Genomic DNA, 19,088 nt, shown 5'->3' on the forward strand with positions numbered 1-19,088 from the left:
TGACTCCATGGGAAGCTCGTGTTGGAGCTGGACTCCATGTTCCTGGACTTTCATGCCAGGAAGAGCAGCAGAGGTGAACTGACTGAACCCCCATTCCCTGCCCACTGTGCTGTTGGGGGTAGAAGGTAGAGAAATCAGGAGCAAAGTGATTTGAGCCCGGGAAGAAGGGAGGGGTGGGGGGAAGGTGGTGTGAGATGTGGTTGTTGTGTCTCACTGTGCTACTCGGATGAATGGCAATGAATTAAATTGATTTTTCTTCCCCAAGTTGAGTCTGTTTTGCCCATGACCATAACTGGTGAGTGAGCCGTCCCTGTCCTTCATTCCTAATCCTGTGCCCTCTTTGTTGTGATTCCCTTCCCATCTCGCCGGGTGGGGGGAGCGAGTGCAGGACCACATGGTCTTCCTGTAAACCACCACACTGATGAACTGAAGTCACAGAACATCAACAAACACTGATTGAATTCAACAATTGTTTGTTTCAGATTAGAGGTTTTACTGCAGAACAGATACATTACACTGAAAATAATAACCATAAAAAAGACTAAAATAATGATAAATACATGTCTGAAAAGATGGAGGGGGAGTGGAGAATCACAAAGCCTCACCAATTAGACAGACATACTTCATAGGTCACTTTATCCATTCTTATTGAAAGCAGAGTTGTTGCTTCCTTTATATTAGTCTGTCTTATCTAGTTTATAGAATCCATACTATATTTTATTTGAAAATTAATTGATTTTGAAAACATTTCAGTAATCGTGTTTTATGTATTATTATTAATACTATGATTAAGATTCTAATTGGCCACATAACTCTATACGGATGATAAGGCTTATTAAAAAAATAATGTTCATAATGACAGTCTATGATATATAATGACATTATATGGCAAAAATGACAGTGAGAGCCTTTGTCACATTTAATTAACAACAATGCATGTGCACAGTAGTTAGTACAGATTTCTTTTAATCTCTAAACACTAATACACACAAATAACCAGTTCTGTTAGGCTGCCATATTTGCAGAGCCCTTTTGCTACCATGGTAGAGAACTCTGTCAGGAGGCTGCACTGAAGAGGGGCTGAACCAAGCTCCACAGCCCTCGGGCTGCTGACGGCCAGGTGCTCTCAGTCTCCAAGAGTCTCCACTGGCTGTACTGCTTGTTGTACCCACTACCAGCTAACCCCTCGGGTGCACCAACGCAGACCTGCCTGCTCTCTGAGCCAGCATGACAGTCCTTGTGACTGCAACCACAAACAAACTACCAGGACACCAAGAGAAAAGCAGTCAACAAAACCAAAAGCAACATGAATTGAAACTAACTTGCAGATCATTTTTTTCCTTACAAAGCCCTGTAACTGAAAACTATTAATGACTAATAACTTCTAATAATGACCTAAATATTTTAAAAACAAGTCTATGTCAGCTATATGTATACAAAAAAACCCCATTGATAGGTGTCAAAATTCCCACCCCTGTAACCCTAGAAACTTCAGAATAAACTCAAGATGACTGGTTAGTGCGAGTATTTAAGTTCTTACCTTATCTTTTGTTAAAGCGTGTTTCTTGACAATTTTGGGTTGATTATTCAGTGTAGTGATAGAAGAACAGTTATACTGACCAAGATCTGCCTCTTGTACACTTTTACCTTTACCTGTTCTTCCCAAAGGCACAGGTTTTGCAACCTAAGAAATCAGACAGGACATTAGGAAAGGAAATATGCCAATTTTATATTCCTTTGCAACCTACAGAAAAGATGGTGGGATTTTTTTCCTCTACTTTAGAAAATAGTAACCTACATAAATCCAACTAACTGCCCCCTGAATTGCAGTATAAGACTACTTTCTAATTTTATTTATCATCAACACACTGTCAACATCTTTGAAGGACCAACTGAGAGCAACAGGAAATAGGAATGATACAAAATTCCTGCACAGAATACATGCCAAATAATCTATTCTAGTATTGCAGAATCACAGAATCACAGAATATTAGGGATTGGAAGGGACCTCAAAAGATCATCCAGTCCAATCCCCCTGCTGGAGCAGGAACCTAAACAAAATTACACAGGAAGGCGTCCAGGCGGGTCTTGAATGTCTCCAGAGAAGGAGACTCCACAACCTCCCTGGACAGCCTGTTCCAGTGCTCTGTCACCCAGAAGCACCTGCGTAGCTGTATGAGATGTGAATTTATCAAAGGGGACACAGCTCCCCATGTCAGTCTCTTGCACAGCCTACCACCTTATGTCGGGATGAACGAGCTGCTGCGCATCCCCCATCACGCTAATGAGACGACAAAGGAAAGAAGCGACCATGAAGTAACGCACGTCCTCAGGTAAGTGCAGTGACTGCTAAAAGCCAGCAGATCTCGTTTAAGTCACACAGAACCCATGAAGTTCCCATGTTACACAGGTGAGGTGGGAAGCACGGGGGCCCAGATACTCAAAATGTTCTTAAAGCTTTAACTCCCACAGACATCTGCACTCAATGCAGCAACAAAGATGAATTTATTGTGAGCAAAACTGGTGTTTGGAGACAAGTACATTTTATACAGGATTAAATATTCCATTAAATACGCTCCCTTAAGTATACATGAATATAAGCAGGATGGAGTACATGAGTATAGATATGCAGGATGGAGGAAGAACCACACCTCACCCACCCCTCCTCCTCTCAAATGAAAATCCCAAGTCTCACAAAACCAGAGTATGTGCCTTCAAAGGAACACGGTTCCTCTGCTGCTAATGGGGGCATTCTGTGAAATGCTGAAAACACCAGAATACATATATTTAGAGTCTACCCATTTTTATACTGTCTCATCCCGTAGGTACACTTCAGCCCAAGGAACTCAAGTTCTCTAGATGCAAACCAATAGGCTAGAATCTAACTTTCTGGACCTTAAAAAAAAAAAAATTATAATCACTCTATTCATGTAAGTATATACTAAAAATACTACTAAATTAAACTAATCTCAGACTTACATATACTGTAAATTACAATGGTCATTTGTTCCAAGTTTGGACAAATTTAAAAATATATGCACTTAATGAGATTGTATGTCTATACATACATGAATAAAATCATATAATTAACAGAGGCATGACAGTACATGTATTGATGGACAAGCATACATTTTTAGGCTTGAAATCAAAACTGTGTGTATATCCATAAACATCTTCAAAAAGGTACGTAAAAACCATCCACTGTAAGCAGTAGTTATTTATTACATATGCTGTTTCTTACCCTCTCCTCTATTATAGGAAGTGAAAGATCAATGAAAGGTTCTTTTACTGTTGAAATCTTCAAGAGAAAGAGAAAATGCATATTAAATGCAAAGAAGAATATATAGGTTTATCACATAGCTCCCTTTTTAAAATCAAATTATTATCAGAAACTATATAAAAAGCTAATTAGTTACAAGATGCATCAAACTACAATGAAGAACTTCCCACAAACTTTTTTTTTTTTGTAAGTTAGCCCTGATTTTCTTTCTAACACTGCACAAAATTTCAGCATACAGAACAAAGTCACTAATCTGGGCACAAACTGGACCTAGAAGCAGCATGGTGCTCAGTTTCACTGAGCTCCAGACAGATTTTCAAGTCATGTAGGCCTTCTAGATGGTAGGATTCTGCAGAAAGCTAACTTGGAGAGTTTCCTGAGCCTGGGCACTTCCACACAGGCGTCTGACCTCGCACAGTGTTGAGCAGCAAGGACTGGTTAATGACAGTTAGATGACAGGTTCTAACCTGATGCTCTCCAAAAAAATTAAGTCAAGCTTACTGGTTACAGCCGAAAACTTTATTAGAAATTTTCACGCCATAATATACACTAGTAATTGTTAAAACAAATCCAGTTACTGGGGAAAAGGGGACTGAAAAAGACTCAAACTTATTTTCTGTACTGAAGCTTTATTTTGCCATCTATAAGCCATATAAACTCTAAGCTGAAACTGGAAATATCTGGCAAATCATGCCTAAAGGCATTCTCTCTTTATGACTAGAATATCTCATCCAAGCCTGTTCCTTAAGCTCTCTCCTTTGCTGTTCTCAAATTCCTTCCAAAACTGACTTATCTTACCTCTGGAAAGACTGAAAAACAAGGCCTTAAAAAAAAAAAATAATGTTCTACATGTCAGTTACTGAACATGTCATGCCCTCACCTGCTGTCACCATTGCCCTTCTCTTACATTGGTGACCACCTGCAACATTTGATATAGACTGTAGGCTTATTTCTACCTGTTGTGCAAGGCACTCAGCATGGTTTAGCAACAAATGAGATCAAAACTATTGTAACTATGATGACTGACTGCCTGGTGAGCAATGTTCAAACAGGGGTTCCTCTAAAGAGTGAGTTTGCATGAATAAACATTGGTCAAAAATATCTTTGCCAATGCAGGTAAAGGAAAGCAAATGTTAAACTCTTCCCCAAAGGGCTACAGCTAGGAAATTCCCGAGTCCTCTGCAGGCAGAGTAGAAGAATCCAGCAAAAATAACTGAGGCACGCAAAATACATACAACTTCTATTTTGTATATAGTAAAAGTTCTTCATTGATAACTCGTAGCATATTGAAGTGTAATCTGCACATCACACAGAGGGAAGTTTACCTGGTAGTGCAGGACTGTGCTTAATTATTCAATTGAATAATTGATTGATTGATTTACTTAATCTCTATAATGTGAAATAAATGTTTTAAACCAAACACAAATGTAACATTCAATTAGAAAAGTCATGCAAATAAGGTTTTTATCTTCCAAAGTTAAAGAAAATTATAAGGATCATGGAAAGCATTTATGATGAAATGTCAGTAATATTAATTATGAAAGGAATATGCTGTTTATTAGAGTTATTACATTAATTATCAAAAATACTTCAAGAAAAAAAAAAAAAGTAATTTTAGCATTTCCCCACTCATACTAATTCAAAGTAAGTAATTCCCAATTTTCAGGTATATCCCAGAAGAGTAGGCAGGAGGATTTACATTTTAAGATAGATAGCTGTTTTAAAAAATATCAAATAAAATTGGGGTGTAACACGAATGATTACAGAATTTGGAACCTCCAGCCTCAAGTCAGATGTAAAATCAAGCTCATCCTTTTTGAATTCAAAGGACCCCTCTTCTTAGGTTTGGGAGGATAATGCTTTAAAGAAGGAATAAGTCATTTTAAATTATAAACTTTCAATAAAGTCTTGCTTTTACAAACAAACAAACAAGTATAAAATTGGCAATACAATTTTATACTTTCAAGACAACGTAATCAAACCAGTATGTGATCTATTCCACATCAAACCAAATTCCAGAATACCTACATTTTCACATTCCTCACACATGACAGTGCTAGTCAATTCACCAACAAAGATCCTATCTATGAAGTTCATCTTCACACCCTCTCTTCCATATGCTGAAAAAACATTGCCTTTTTTAAATGTGAAAAATAACAGATCCAATGCCACACTATAAGTACAACAAAATTCTTTCCAAGATTTATTGTGAAAGCACAATTTTAAACATATTCAGAACATTTGAACACAATACAATAAGTAATACATCATATACTGTATTATCTCAACATTTAAAAATATTTTAGTAATATGATTCCTTTTTATCCTTCCCCACCTACTGTAACAGAATAATAATACTGCATCTCTCAAGAAGAAACCTTTTAAATAAAATCTCAGTTTTCTTTTGAATGCATAATACTGTGTTGCCTTGATATAAACACTAGGGTAGCAGACAGGTTGTTGCCCTCTCTAAATGGTTTTTGAAACTTTATAAAACTCTAAACATTGAGACAAAAGCCTGTTCTCATACATCTCTTAATGTGCCTTAACTGTTGCACATTTGGGAAGGGCGACTTTCAAAATAGCTTAATCATTATCAAGACTTTAATTAAAGAAAATCCTCAAAATTAGAACTTTTGCATAAACACACAGAGAAATTAATGAAAACGCTGCTGTTTGGAAGAAACATGCCTGCTTTTGAACAGCTTCCTATCTTGGCTTTGTAACGATATTTAGAGCGCTCGCAGTTATCAGTCAGCTGACAGAAATCAGTTTTATTTATGGGAAGTGGCCTCTCTGAGTGATACAATAATTGTGGCTATATAGCAAACCTGAAGATGCAGCAAACTATTTTAGAAAACAAAATTAAATTCTACCTATCATTACGAGAGGCATTATTAATACAGAGAAAGATTTTATACTGGGTACAAAGATGCAAACCAGCACATAGTAAGCTCTCTATCCTTTAGATATGCACTAGGTGGCACTAGAATAATATGTAATAGAAGTCTTGTAACTACAGTACTTTGCTGTTTGCAATAGTCAGTTTTAAAGAAAATGGTATTTAAGAACTTGTGCATTTTTAAAATTATTCAATAAAGAGTTGCATACCTTTGACTTTTCTTCTAGTTTCTTCATCTGCCGTCTTAGTAGTTGGATTATTAAATGCTTTTAAGATACCAGTTTGTATACGCTATAACAAAAAACAAACAAACATTTAGTATTTTAAGTGTAAACATTCTAAAAACTATTAATATATGATTAGATTTTATCTACTCTTATTTACATAAAATAAGCATAATTTAATATTTTAAAACTACTGTTGTTATAAATCTCAAAGCTACATGAGCTTAACTTTAGTAAGTAATCATCCAGAAATTTCCTCCCCTTAAAAAGGGAGCCGTAGTCAAGCACTCGAGAGGTTATCAAGAAACTAGGATTTTCAGTGAACAAATACTTTCCATTTCTTCCACTGCTGGGGGTGGGGGAATGCTAAAGAAAAATGGACTATTACTGATTGACTGGGATACAAAACACTTGAAGGCAGGTAAGCATCTTTAAATAGGCAGACTTCAATGACTGTGTTTGGACAGTATTTTTATTACTTCTGTGTACTTTCTAACACTGCACATTTCAAAGTTATGTTCAAAAACCTTAGGAGAGATACAAAACTTTTTAAGAATCCATATAAATGTCACTCACACTTGCTCAAAAAATCCTAAAAACTACATTTTTGAAAGAAGAATCAAAAAGAAGAAAATTCCTACAGGTGAGCTGTAGCTGCACCTCAAAACAGTGGTGCTCCCCTCTATTTCTCAGCTGCTGTGGGATGAGGAGACACTGTATTCCCACGAGGCATACCCTGGCAGTGGGACTGGGCAGGCTGGTACAAAAGGTGGCTCAGCCCAACCTCCCACACGCTGTGGAGAGGGAAGCCGGAGGCTGTGTCAGGTCCTTGGCCAAGGGACACTGCAGCGTCCATGATCCGTTCTCTCCCTTTTTCCTGGCACATGTAGCAGCTCTCTAATCCACAAACTCTAGTAACATGTACGAGTCTCTCACGTCACTGTGCAAATGACATTTACAATGACATGTGTCACTGAAGTTACACTTACAGCAAAGTAATAGAGAAAAAAAGTTCTAGAGACAAATAGTGATACCAAACCTCCTGCAAATAACTCAAACCCTATGTCCTAACAGAATAATAAATAACTCTTGTTTGCAGGCAGCAAATAACACTTTCAAGTCATATATTACAAAAGCATTGCGATGACAGACAGCACCAGAGGTTCGGTTTCCAGTCCAGACACCCATCAGACCAAGTCATACTCCTACCTTATGAGTATGTGACCTGGCTTGTGAATTAACTCCCACTGCCCCAAGCTCAGCTTTGTTCATCTTAAAGCCGACAATATACTAAGAGGACTAATCAATAGGTAATTCATGAAGTTGAGCACCATAAATGGGTTTAGGGCCATAAGCAACCCTTTTGTTGGGATTAGCGCGTTGAACCATTTATTTAGGTCAAAGAAAGACATAGTCTTTGAATGGGCAGGGTGCTGCGGACAATGGCAGCAGACATTAATCAATTAGCAGCAGGGTTCAGCCACTTCAGGCCCCGGTGTGAAACCATCTCTGGCCCACATTGCTGGAAACGGCAGATGCTATGTCATTTTTATTGTAGTATCGACAAGCTTTTATCTTAAAAATCCACTTGTGTACATACACATACGCACTTTCTAACTTTCTTTAAGAGGGATAGGAAAGAGTTCAACACTGGTGTCAGATACAAGGTACAAAACCACAGAGAAGAGGCAAAAGTGTAATGTGATTTCTTTTTTTTTTAGTTCCTTTAACTAGGGCCACGTTACGTATCGTATGTATGTCACCAAAACTCTTAGGGTTTAAAAGCAATTAATGCTGGTAGGGACAGGGGAGCAGGGATGGCCACGTTCAGCTCCCTCGCAGGTGGATGGCAAAGCAGCCGGCTGCCCTTTCAGCAGGGCTGTTCCCTCTTCCGACAGCAAAGTTCAGGAGTGCTGTGAAAGAGAAGGGGTAACGGCTGTAAGCCCTGGGGAGGTTCTGGTGGCAGACAGGCCGTGGCGGGCAGGCTGTCCCCAGCCGGAGCCCAGGCAGTGGGGAGGCCACAGGGGCAGCTGCTGGGCTCCCATGGTGGGCAGAGCTGCTCCTGCCCGGGTCCGGCCGGCACGGCGGCCAGTGCTCACCATGGGCCTAACGTTCGCCCTTTGTCAGACCACCTACAGACCCAAAACACAGGATAATTTAATGAAATCTAAAAAAAAAAATTAAAAAAAAAAAAAAAAAAAGAGTTTTCACGGGTATTGTCCCCGGTGGAGCAGCCTGAGGTGATGAAGACCTGTTTGCAGTAATGCATCGTCCAGGGAGCAGAGGGGCAGGGTGGGACCAACCTCACTCCGTCTGGTGATGGGGCAGCAGAAATACTGCCCAAAAGGTCACTTAAAATTCTCACCATCTTCCATCAGTTTTTTGTGGTAGCTACTGTAGCTGTCACCACTCTCTAACAACAAACAACTCAAAAGGCAAATACAAACGTGGGTTATCACAATGACAGCACATCCACTGGTGAAACAGCAGACTGACTTGAGGGGAAAGCGCAAGCACCCACTGGAGAAGCTGCTTAGTTGTTGTAATAATCCTGCTTTTGGTGAATCCTCGTTTGTGAAGCTAACATAGTTTCCATGTTTTATTACATGAAAGTCAACAAACAACAAAATAAAGTTTTCCTCTACTGCAAAAACATGACAGTTGTTTTTTAACTGAGGTCAGCTACTTCTGTTGCGTGCCCTGTTCAACACTTTATTTTATAAGTGTGACAAAGTCAAGGTTTATCTTTATGTCCAGTATACTGCTGACAAGACCAATATATATTAATATTCTGGTAGGATGGGGATTTGTTTGGCACTAGTCCAGCGCCAGAAATGAGTCTCGGACACAGCTCTGTATCTCATCTCCAAGATAATTCAGCTCTGGATCATAATGTTCATCACATTACTTAATGAGAGGGAAGAGGAAGTACACTGGTCAGTACGAGATTTAAGGCCCTCCTTTTGACAAGACTTAGAAAAGGCTCTTTATCAAAATATCATCTGAAAAGAAGGTTCCAAGACTAAATCAGGCAGGTGAAATCAGATATGATCAAAATAGTTCAAGCAAACAAAAACACACACTTTCTTGTATTCAACAATGCAGGAGGCAGAAATAACAAGGGAAAAGAAACATGAGAACAACCACATGAGGACATTTCTAATACAATATAACTTGTTATATACTTAGCATACTTAGATGTAGATTTTAAATAATGAAAAGCAGCACTTTATTTATAAAACAAGTAGTTCTTCACACTTTCAAAAGATATAAGAAACTTCGTAAGATTTTATTTTTGTCCTGGGTTTTTTGTTTGTTTGTTTGGGTTTTTTTTCCCATTTAACTAGATTTCAATGAAAATTATGGGCAGGCCCACAGCTAGGAACTAACTTCTGTCCCAAAGCTTTAAAATGCACTTTGCCAGCTAGACCAGAGGTTCTATATCTACTTTCTTGACTCCTCAGAAGTCTTTTTTTTGCCTTTTTATTTTTTTAATAAAGGCAAACAATTCAGATTCCTAAAGTTATCATGATCTACTTACCATACTCTCTATTGATTCCTGAAACTTTTATTCCAATCAGTAATTTTAACATACCAACATGAACATAATTAAATCCTCTTTCAAAAGAGTAATTTTTCTCAAGACAACAAAAAAAGCCACTCCTACTCCACTAAGCACATCTTAAAAACATAAGGAACATGAAGAACATTGAAGCAATGACTAGTAGTTTACCATACAGTCAAATGAGTTCTTTAAAAACATGCACAAAGATGTTACCTTTGTTTCTTCAATCCTCATTGCATCCAACAGATAGTGCAGAAGCTCCTGGCTGTCCTGCTGCTGGAACCCCTTAAATCGAGGAGCCCTAGGAAAGAAGCAGTAAGGAACTGAATTTTACACTGTGAGTTTCTTAATGAGACAAAGTCTTCATCAGACTCTTGTTGGATGCTGGGGTGCAAATAGGTACAATCCCTGCTGGACTTTATAGGGCTTTGGGAAGCTCCTGGTGTGGCTGCAATTACACCAACAAGGCTGCACTTTCATCTTGGGAGCATTTTGACCCTATTGGAGATGGCTTGACTAAAATACAGCTTTGCCAGTAGTTTCATCCATGCTAGCAGCACTTTCCTAACAGGCTACACCAAGACTTCTGTATCACCAAACAGTCCCAATGTCATGGAGAAAAGAGAAAGAAGATTTTCAGAGTGCTTAACCTCCCTTGCTATCTCACCCTTCTCTACATCAAGGAGAAATCTCAAATGTACATAAAATAGTCCATATATAGTAAACCATAAACAGCACTATTATCTAAACTGGGAAAACATGATCTTGAAATGGAAGGGAAGTCACAAAGCTATGCATCAAACATACAAACAAAAACCGTGGGTCAGAATCCAAATGAGAATTTCTTAACTTCTTAAACAAAAGTATGTGCAATCATCTCTTCTGAAAGGCTCCACAGTCAGTCAATCCAGTAACCTGCAGCTGACTGAACTGATGAACAGTCAATGAGTAAGATGGCAAACAACACATAGCATATGATTTTCAAATGCTATTAAGAAAACTTAAGAGAAAATTATAATAGCATGATATCCGTAATTTACACTGTATTCAATTACCCTTTTATGCTAAATTTCTTCAACTAATATTACACAGATTGGTGACAGATGTTCTAAACATACAATCTCTATTCTAAGAGCATTTCTAATCAGAAAAGCCAGGGTTTGGGGTTAGGTTTTCTGGCTAGGAAGAGTTAATCACTCTTATGTTACCAGATAAGAGTTACTCTTACGCTTGCTTCACAACATTTTAAAAGGACCTTTTAGCATCATGAATTACCAACTCACACCATGTCCACATCCAAACTCTTGTTCTGCAGTCTAACAAACCGCAATGCTTCTGAAACTCATATAAAACGTGTGGTACTACCAGAAGCAAACAAAACACAGCTTCATACCTAAAATGGAAAGAGCCTGAAACCAATGAGACAATCTCTTCACATTTGTTTTGATTGAGAAAATAAATTTGAATCCAGATTCCAAAAGCTATCAGGTTTGCAAAGGCAGGTAATAAATTGGTTACACATTGTCTGATGTCCCCCTCCCAAAGCTGCTTATGGGAACTCTATACCCAACTGGTCTGGACAGCAAAAAAATCTGAGATGACAGAGGTTCAAATTTCACAAGTTTTTTGCACTAATTCAAAGGACCCTTCCTTACTCACCCATCAAAACAACCAAGTATCTCAAGTACGTGGCTCCCACTGCATATTGAATACAAAATATTACAAAGGTTAGCTTTTTTTGCAACTCCTGAGTGCACCAAAACCAAGTTATCTGGACAACCCATGGAAGATCATAAATGATCCATGTGTTACGATGATTTAATATTGCTGCATTCCCTATCACCTTTTACTGACTTTACTAATCTGAACAGCCAGCACTAAAATGAGCATCCTGATAAGAGTGCTCTTTTCTCCTGCTAATCAGGTTACAGAGTGCTGGCGATAGTGGGGTCCATCCCATCCAAACTTTGTAACACTTGTTAGTCTCACTCCCATGCTGCACCTGTAAGGTCAGGCCAGCCCCAAACCCACCAGAATCAGTTCCCTCACGTCAGCCCCCCGTCAGGATTTCTCTGGCCATCCCCAAAACGGCAGTGAGCAGCATCTTGGGCTGAGCACATGAAGTGGCCTGCAGAAGAAAGCCATGAGGCTGCAGCTCTCCAGCTGTGACTTTGTTTGTGAGCGACAGGCACTTCTTGTATGACCATGTGCCACAGCCCTCCTTCTTACAATAAAGATGAACGAAGGAGGGTTTTTTGCAGTGGTTTGGGGTTTTTTGTTCGGTTTTGTTTGTTTGTTTGGGGTTTTTTGTTGTTGGTTTGGTTTGGGGTTTTTTTGTGGGGTTTGTTTGGCTGTTTTTTTTGAGATCCACATGAGCTAAAAAGCATTAGAGCCGCAACTGAAAAAGAAACTGCTTCTGCATAAAATAATAACGGCATTACTTTTGGGATGTGCAAATACTGAATGACTGTCTGAAATTCCCAGACTGCAAGCTCACCTTCTAGAATAATGTATACTGGCTACTCAGGTTAAACAGAGATCTAAATGGTCAAAGACTGCAACAGCTTCTTGAAAAAAAAACAAAACAAACAAAAAAAACAAATCAATGTACTTCCAAACTTCTAATCTCTAGAAATTAAAAAGTCTTACAGGAAAGGGTCTACACACCTGAGAAAATACAGAGTTAGTGTCGCCCTTGTCCCCTCAGGCTACACCATCCTTTGAGCTGTCCTCCTCTGTGGCGTGTGGCCACAGCACCAGCCGAGAGGAGCCAGCTTGCAAATCAGCCCAAGGACGTGGAAAGGACACTGGTGCTGCCTGAGTTTGTACTGCTGCACTTTACTGTGCATGACAAACAAAACCAAAATGTTCCATAAGAAAGGTGATTCTTTTTTAGTCTTTTTAGACCACCAGCAGCATCCACATGACCCTCATAAGCCAAAAGAAGAAAAATATTTGTTTCAGACTACGCTACCATCTACACCAGTGATGTTTTAGCCAACTGCACAGGGGTAATGTTGCATCTGTTCACAAGACAGCCATTCAGTAGCCTCAATCACTGCTACTCAAGAACTGCAGATTCCTTTTTTCTACTACTCACAGCACCTAAATGTACTCTAAATATCATATTTTGCAGGCATAGATTACACAGAAATTACACTTACAAATACATGGATAGATCCTTAGGGTGTTATCCTTACTAAAATAACCATAGCTAGAAGGCTTCTCATAAACAATCTGGACCTCCAGCTTCTTGCAACCCAAATGAGACTGTGTAAATATTCACTATTAACATATCTCTATTCACAGTAACTATAACTAACTGGCTAAACCATATCTGTCTTTCCAGACAAGTTACCCTTTAGATCTTTAATTACAGTCTTGGACCAAATCATCTAAAATGGGATTTGAAAGGATGGCTTTTTGCATTTCCAGTAATGCCCCAAATGGCAGCTGTGACTCTCGCTGCAGACTGAGGCATCTCACATGCAGGTGTAACCATGCGCACCCCTTCCAAAATCTAGCACAGGAGACAACTGGCTGAGCAGAGATCAACAAACTGTCAGAGCGGCCAGAAAAACCAACCACTTAGTCAGTTACTCAATGTTATTAAACGCAGGTTGAGCCAGTTTTCACTGTCAGCCTCAGATTGCGTGCTCCGGCGACCCAGTGCATCGAGCTGGAAACACGTATTGGTATTTTCTCAAGGCACAAGAATCCTGCGTGCTCAGCCACGCTCGTCAGCTGCTCTGGGGCTCCTGAAGGTGAGGTGTCGTTCCCACTCATACACTAAAGCTGCTCAGGTTTGCCTGTGCTCATGGACAGGAGAAAATCAAGGTGATCAGAAAATGCATCAGAGGTGCAACATGCCCACAACAGTAAAACTTCAACCAGGGCAAGATGCTGAAATGCCAAGTTAGGGCACAGCAGCCCCGGGCTACAGGCAGGACAGTGGTACAAGGGTCGCAGTTGTGAACTGCTCGCTGGAGGCACTCTGGGCTGTAGCTGGAGAAGGACCTAAGGTGATGAGGCATCTAAGGTCAGTGTCTAAAATTAAGTGGAATAAATCTGGACTTGCATATGCAAAACAACATGTTCACATTTACAAATATGATACTTTCACATTCATACTTTGTACCTACTTTTTGAGACACAGCTGACAATATCCCTAGTTAAAAATGATTTAATGATGCTGCTCAACTATGAATATAAAATTTGTAATCAGCAGAATGGGTGATTTTTTTTAGCATTCTTTCTAAGGCTTTTTTTTCTTTTTTTGCATGTGCAGGTAAACCTAAAAAATTAAGTTCAAATAAAAAAAAAACCAGTAAATTCAAACTTGAAATACACCTCTTAAAAAATATTTTTGTTTAGTATTGTAAAAATGCAGAGGTTTGCGTCTATTAATATAAAATGTTTTATTTACAATTAATTTGATTATAAAACCCAAATGCATTCTGAAAAGCACAAGGCCCTTATTTTGGAACCAATAAAACACTCAATATACATTAAAAAAAACCCAACATATGTACCTACATGCACATGTTTACAGGAATGTGAACACATATTTTCACTGTTCTATTTGCTAAAATAGTTTCTCGTTGTTTCTTTCACTGAATGGCCGGGAATCTGAGAGCATCTTTTTTTTAAGATGCCAAAATCAACTCCATTCTGAGAAACCTAGTTAGTTAGCCACGGTATTATAATTAGTTTTATTTATGAGAACTGTCTTGTTTTCCTGAGACACTGAGAATCACTGAGTATATTCAGCCTATCTCCTCCAATATATATACATTAATAGCTCCAGTGTATAGCAAGGAAACAAAATCCTGCATTTACATAACCTGAATCCTGGTACTAATAGGGATTGTTTTGGGGTTTTTTTGCCACAGAAACAAGGCCACTGCAAGAGACATTATAGTAAAAAGGAAGAAAAATTAATAATTACTTGACAAAGAAGCAAATGAAAACTCCATCACTGTTCCAGGAGGTTGTTTCCACGGCAGGCACACCTCACAGAGCTAGATCTTCAACGCACATCAGAAAAAAGCCCCATGCGTACCTTTTGTTACTGTTTCTGGTTTGCAGTGTAACCTCCCACTGATGAACATAAAATAATCAATTCAGGTGAAAATTAATTTGCTAAATGATATTTCAAGGGAAAATAGTTTACCTATATGTTCCACAATATTTTATTAGCTTAAGTAAAAGGAGGAAAAAATTAACTCAGCCATGGTAGTTTTTTGTTTAAGTTTTTTCATTTTTATGCAGTGCCTCCACGAGGACCAGATGATTTAGGCTTCTCCGTGCTTATACTAAATCCTCTTCCAACCTCACATAAATCTACATGCTTGAATTTTAATAGCAACAAGGATGATGGGAATGTAACACCTACCACTTTAACAGTGAAGTGGCAGGGAAAGTGACTTGTAAAGATGCTACCTAAGGTTTGAGCCATTTACTTAGACAGATGATGTAATTGTTAACACTGCTTAACATACAGTTAATCTGTCATCCATGTACACAGCATGCTATGTAATGCTGTATATAATTCTAAATATCTGATATTCTGTGGAAAAACGTTTGAGATTAGTGTGTTTGTTTTCAGGGCGAAGCCACAAAAGAAAAACAAAAACCAACAAAACAAAAAGAGGAGGGAGGGAATTTCACACCACACAATGCATTTACTGGAAACTTCCTACACTTATAAACGAGTATTAGGGGGGGAAAAAATGAATTAATCCATGCTGATACACAGAAATCTGACAACTAAAAGATGTGTGCTCTCATCTCCTTGAAAATAGGCTTCAAGCAAGATCCTTGGCAAAAGTGGGGGACTTGAAGATGGTTGGTTGAGTTGACCGCTCACAGATGTGCTGACATATGGAAGCCAGTGCCAATGCGATACAACCTGTTGTACAGTGTCAGCAGGATAATGACAGAACAGGTTGAACTCCTGCTAACGGCCATAAGTGGTGAAGGACAACTGTGACATCTACATGTGTACTACTTATCTAGCCTCTCGTTACTCATCTGGAGACTAGTGATAATTGCTTGACCGTCAGTTAAAGAAATACTTTTCATTATGATCTACTTCCTAGAATGTTTTAGTAACAAAAAATACATGACATAATTTTTTTAATGTAAAAAAAAAAAAAAACAAAACCCCACACCAGTCCTCTAAACATTAATGCTTTTAAATCCTACCTTATATTTGAGGGAATTAAGCTATCCTTCAAAAGCAAAACTACAGTCTTTCAATCATAGGGCACAGAACTGTCACACCTTTGATGTCTCTAATAAAAATACTCTCCAAAATAATCCTTTCATTAATTACTATATTTGAGCAGAAGATAGCCTAATACCTTGGAAAAACCTTATAAACAATTCTAAGTGCTTGGAAACAGAAAGCAGAACATACTATTTTATTTTTTCCAGTACTGCAAAATGCACAGGAACCCCTTTAATACTGCAGTACACCACGGAGAAGGAAAGTAAAATGTTTACTTAATGTTAGCTTGAGAGAAGAAATTCTGCTTATCTGCAGGTGAAGATGTTAATCTCTCAAGACTGATACGTTACCAATGAAAGTGACAAAAAAAGCACGCAAAGGGCTAGTTTATAAAAGTCACCACAATTCACAGCACTTACCTTTCCCAGTGACACTATCAGATACGTATTCACTGTCACTATAGAATAGTTAGAATGAAAAGTTTTGTTCTTCCTAAAGCAATCATTCTCATTAGTGATCCCATGTTATATGCAGCACTAGCAACAGAAGAGAGAGCAAAATCCTACAGCAGGATTAATCCCCGTGATTAATCTTATCTCAAACCTGCCCCGCAGACAAGAGTTCTGCTACCGTGAGGTGCTTTTAGTAGCACAAAACCCAACCAAACATGGGCTTGTCCCTACATCTAACTAACAAATAACACCAGACATGCCTGTCCTGCCTCGATGGCATGGGTAGACAGCACTTAGCTCTCCTTTGGACGTGCTGGCTGATAACATCTAATCTTTTTCTGTCTCACCTTTCCCCAACAGAGAAAATGAGGCACCATCGCTTTCCTGTGATGCACCAGGAGCTCTGGTACCTGAGCAAAAACACCTGTTAGAAGTAGCTCTGAATGGACGTAATAGCTGAGATGGTACAACAGAGCCATTTCCCACTTGACCATCAGATGGAAAATACATCTCTTCCAAGTAATGGAAACACCTGTCTGGGGAAATTTCTTCCTACCAGCTGGCAGCCAAGTGAAGACCTTTACGCATGAGGTCTTGCATCCCTATAAAAAAAAGTTTGCTCTTTATATGGATGTCTAATTCTTCTTTTTTCCTTCAAGTCCTGCTAAGATTTTTCAACAGTGCTCTGTGACAGCAAGTTCCACAGGTTGGCTCTATAAACATTAAAAAACTCCTTCTCCCCCCCCCCCCCCCCCCCCCCCGCTTCTAAATCTGTTGCCTTTCAGTTTCAGCTCCTTGAACTCATATGAGGGTAGTTAAATAAGTACAGCTAATTTATCTTCTATCATTTATTGTCTTCTCTTGCTGTCATGCTTCCTTTTCATGTCCTCTCCTGCCTAAACTCCCAATATTCAAGTCCCTCTTGATGTGAAGGCTTCCTATTTTTGTTACCTCTCCCTAACGCTCCAAACTGGCTTTATCTTGTAACGCTCTATTCTGGTTAACCTGAACATTGCTACTAAGGATACATCTCCAATGTACCTAATGAAATTACTGGCTGGGTTTTTCATTGTACCTACAAGCATTGCTTACACAGCTCACCAATACCACACACATTACAAATACCTGTGTTGTCCAAAATGCTGCACAGCTTTTCCTTCAGGGTGGAAGAAGTGAACACAAAACTCAGGAACTAGTGCAGATGACTCCTGCCAACATGCACCACATATATAGAATTAATCTACTTTGCACTCATAAACCTCATCCATCCAGCTTTGTTAACTTATTCCTAAAATTAAGGAAACTCTGACAAAGTTAACTGAAATAAACATGTGCAATCTCTCAACTGCTGCTGCATTGAGAGGAAGATTCATTCTCTTCTGTCAGAGAGCTCCTGAACATGACACAGCACCATCAGCAAGGCACGTGGAGGCACGACAGGGACCCAAAATAATTCCTCACAATTGGTCAAGGAAACATCAACCGTGTGTTCTGCTGCGATCGTCTTTAAATGGTAAAAGTCAAATGGCAAAAATAAGCAATTTGGAAATCTTTTCTAAAAAGATATTTTTCTCTACAGCAATATTATTTTAAGAAAAGGCTCAAAACCCCTCCTAATTAATGATAAAAATCCTGTTTCCCGCCCCCTTCAATCTTGTACAACCTTGCCTCAGTTTCCCTCAGCGTTTGCTCTCAGAAGTGATAAATGCAGAATGCTCCAAGCATTTTTTAGGTTTCCCTCCAAAACTAATCAATAGTCCTAACTGTGCATGACCCCCGTTCTGTCAGTCCCACCTCTGCCTTGAGTTCTACTTTCTGCACCTGAGAAGGAAGGATGAATACTCCTCGGAGAGGGAAGACCTATGTATATTTTGTGACCACCAACAAAATCTTTGTTAGGCAAGTATTTTTTCCTCCATGTTAATGTAGCAATATAATACCCCTATAAATAATTATTCGGTGGACATTTGAAGCAGCTAAATTCTGTAGCTACTTCTGGACTCATCACTTATATGCTGTAACATTTACTTGCTATGCAAATCTAAGCTTTCTTCCACCGATAAAATTATTCAATCATAACAAATAAAGGAAATAATATTTATGTCCCCTTAATACATCAGTGTTGCATTAGTCACTAAGTCTCCAGATAAGTCAGAAGTCTGCAGTCCTGATATTCAGCATAGTGGAAAACCAACAGAAGGGCCCCGTAGCTATGCTCACAATCTGTCCTCGCAAAACATCTGACAGCTGCAACACTAACAAAATTAACAGTGGATGAATTAGTACCAGACGTTAAACAGTTGCTATAGAAAGACTCATCCATTTCTTTTCTTCTTCTCCCCTTCTTCAACCTGGCTCCCCCACCACTTGAAAAAATTAACACTCAGTATCTTTTTTTTTTTCTTTTTATTTCATAAAAAAACACCACAAATA

The 19,088-nt window shown here is 38.9% G+C and overlaps 1 protein-coding gene across 1 annotated transcript in view; it reads right to left on the minus strand.

Moving 5' to 3' along the window:
* Positions 1–1,540: 1,540 nt before the first annotated feature.
* USP45 (ubiquitin specific peptidase 45) overlaps positions 1,541–19,088 on the minus strand; it is a gene marked incomplete at its 3' end in the record, with an annotated part of 39,297 nt that continues 21,749 nt past the window's right edge. Inside the window, exons 8-12 of the mRNA XM_010177463.1 lie at positions 10,185–10,272; positions 6,392–6,473; positions 5,309–5,400; positions 3,242–3,298; positions 1,541–1,684 (exon numbers count right to left, since the gene is read on the minus strand). Of these exons, the coding sequence (XP_010175765.1) occupies positions 1,541–1,684; positions 3,242–3,298; positions 5,309–5,400; positions 6,392–6,473; positions 10,185–10,272 (463 nt within the window). The remainder of the gene's footprint in view (positions 1,685–3,241; positions 3,299–5,308; positions 5,401–6,391; positions 6,474–10,184; positions 10,273–19,088) is intronic.

Source organism: Antrostomus carolinensis, unplaced genomic scaffold (assembly GCF_000700745.2).
Source record: "Antrostomus carolinensis isolate BGI_N321 unplaced genomic scaffold, ASM70074v2 scaffold24031, whole genome shotgun sequence".
NCBI lineage: Eukaryota > Metazoa > Chordata > Aves > Caprimulgiformes > Caprimulgidae > Antrostomus > Antrostomus carolinensis.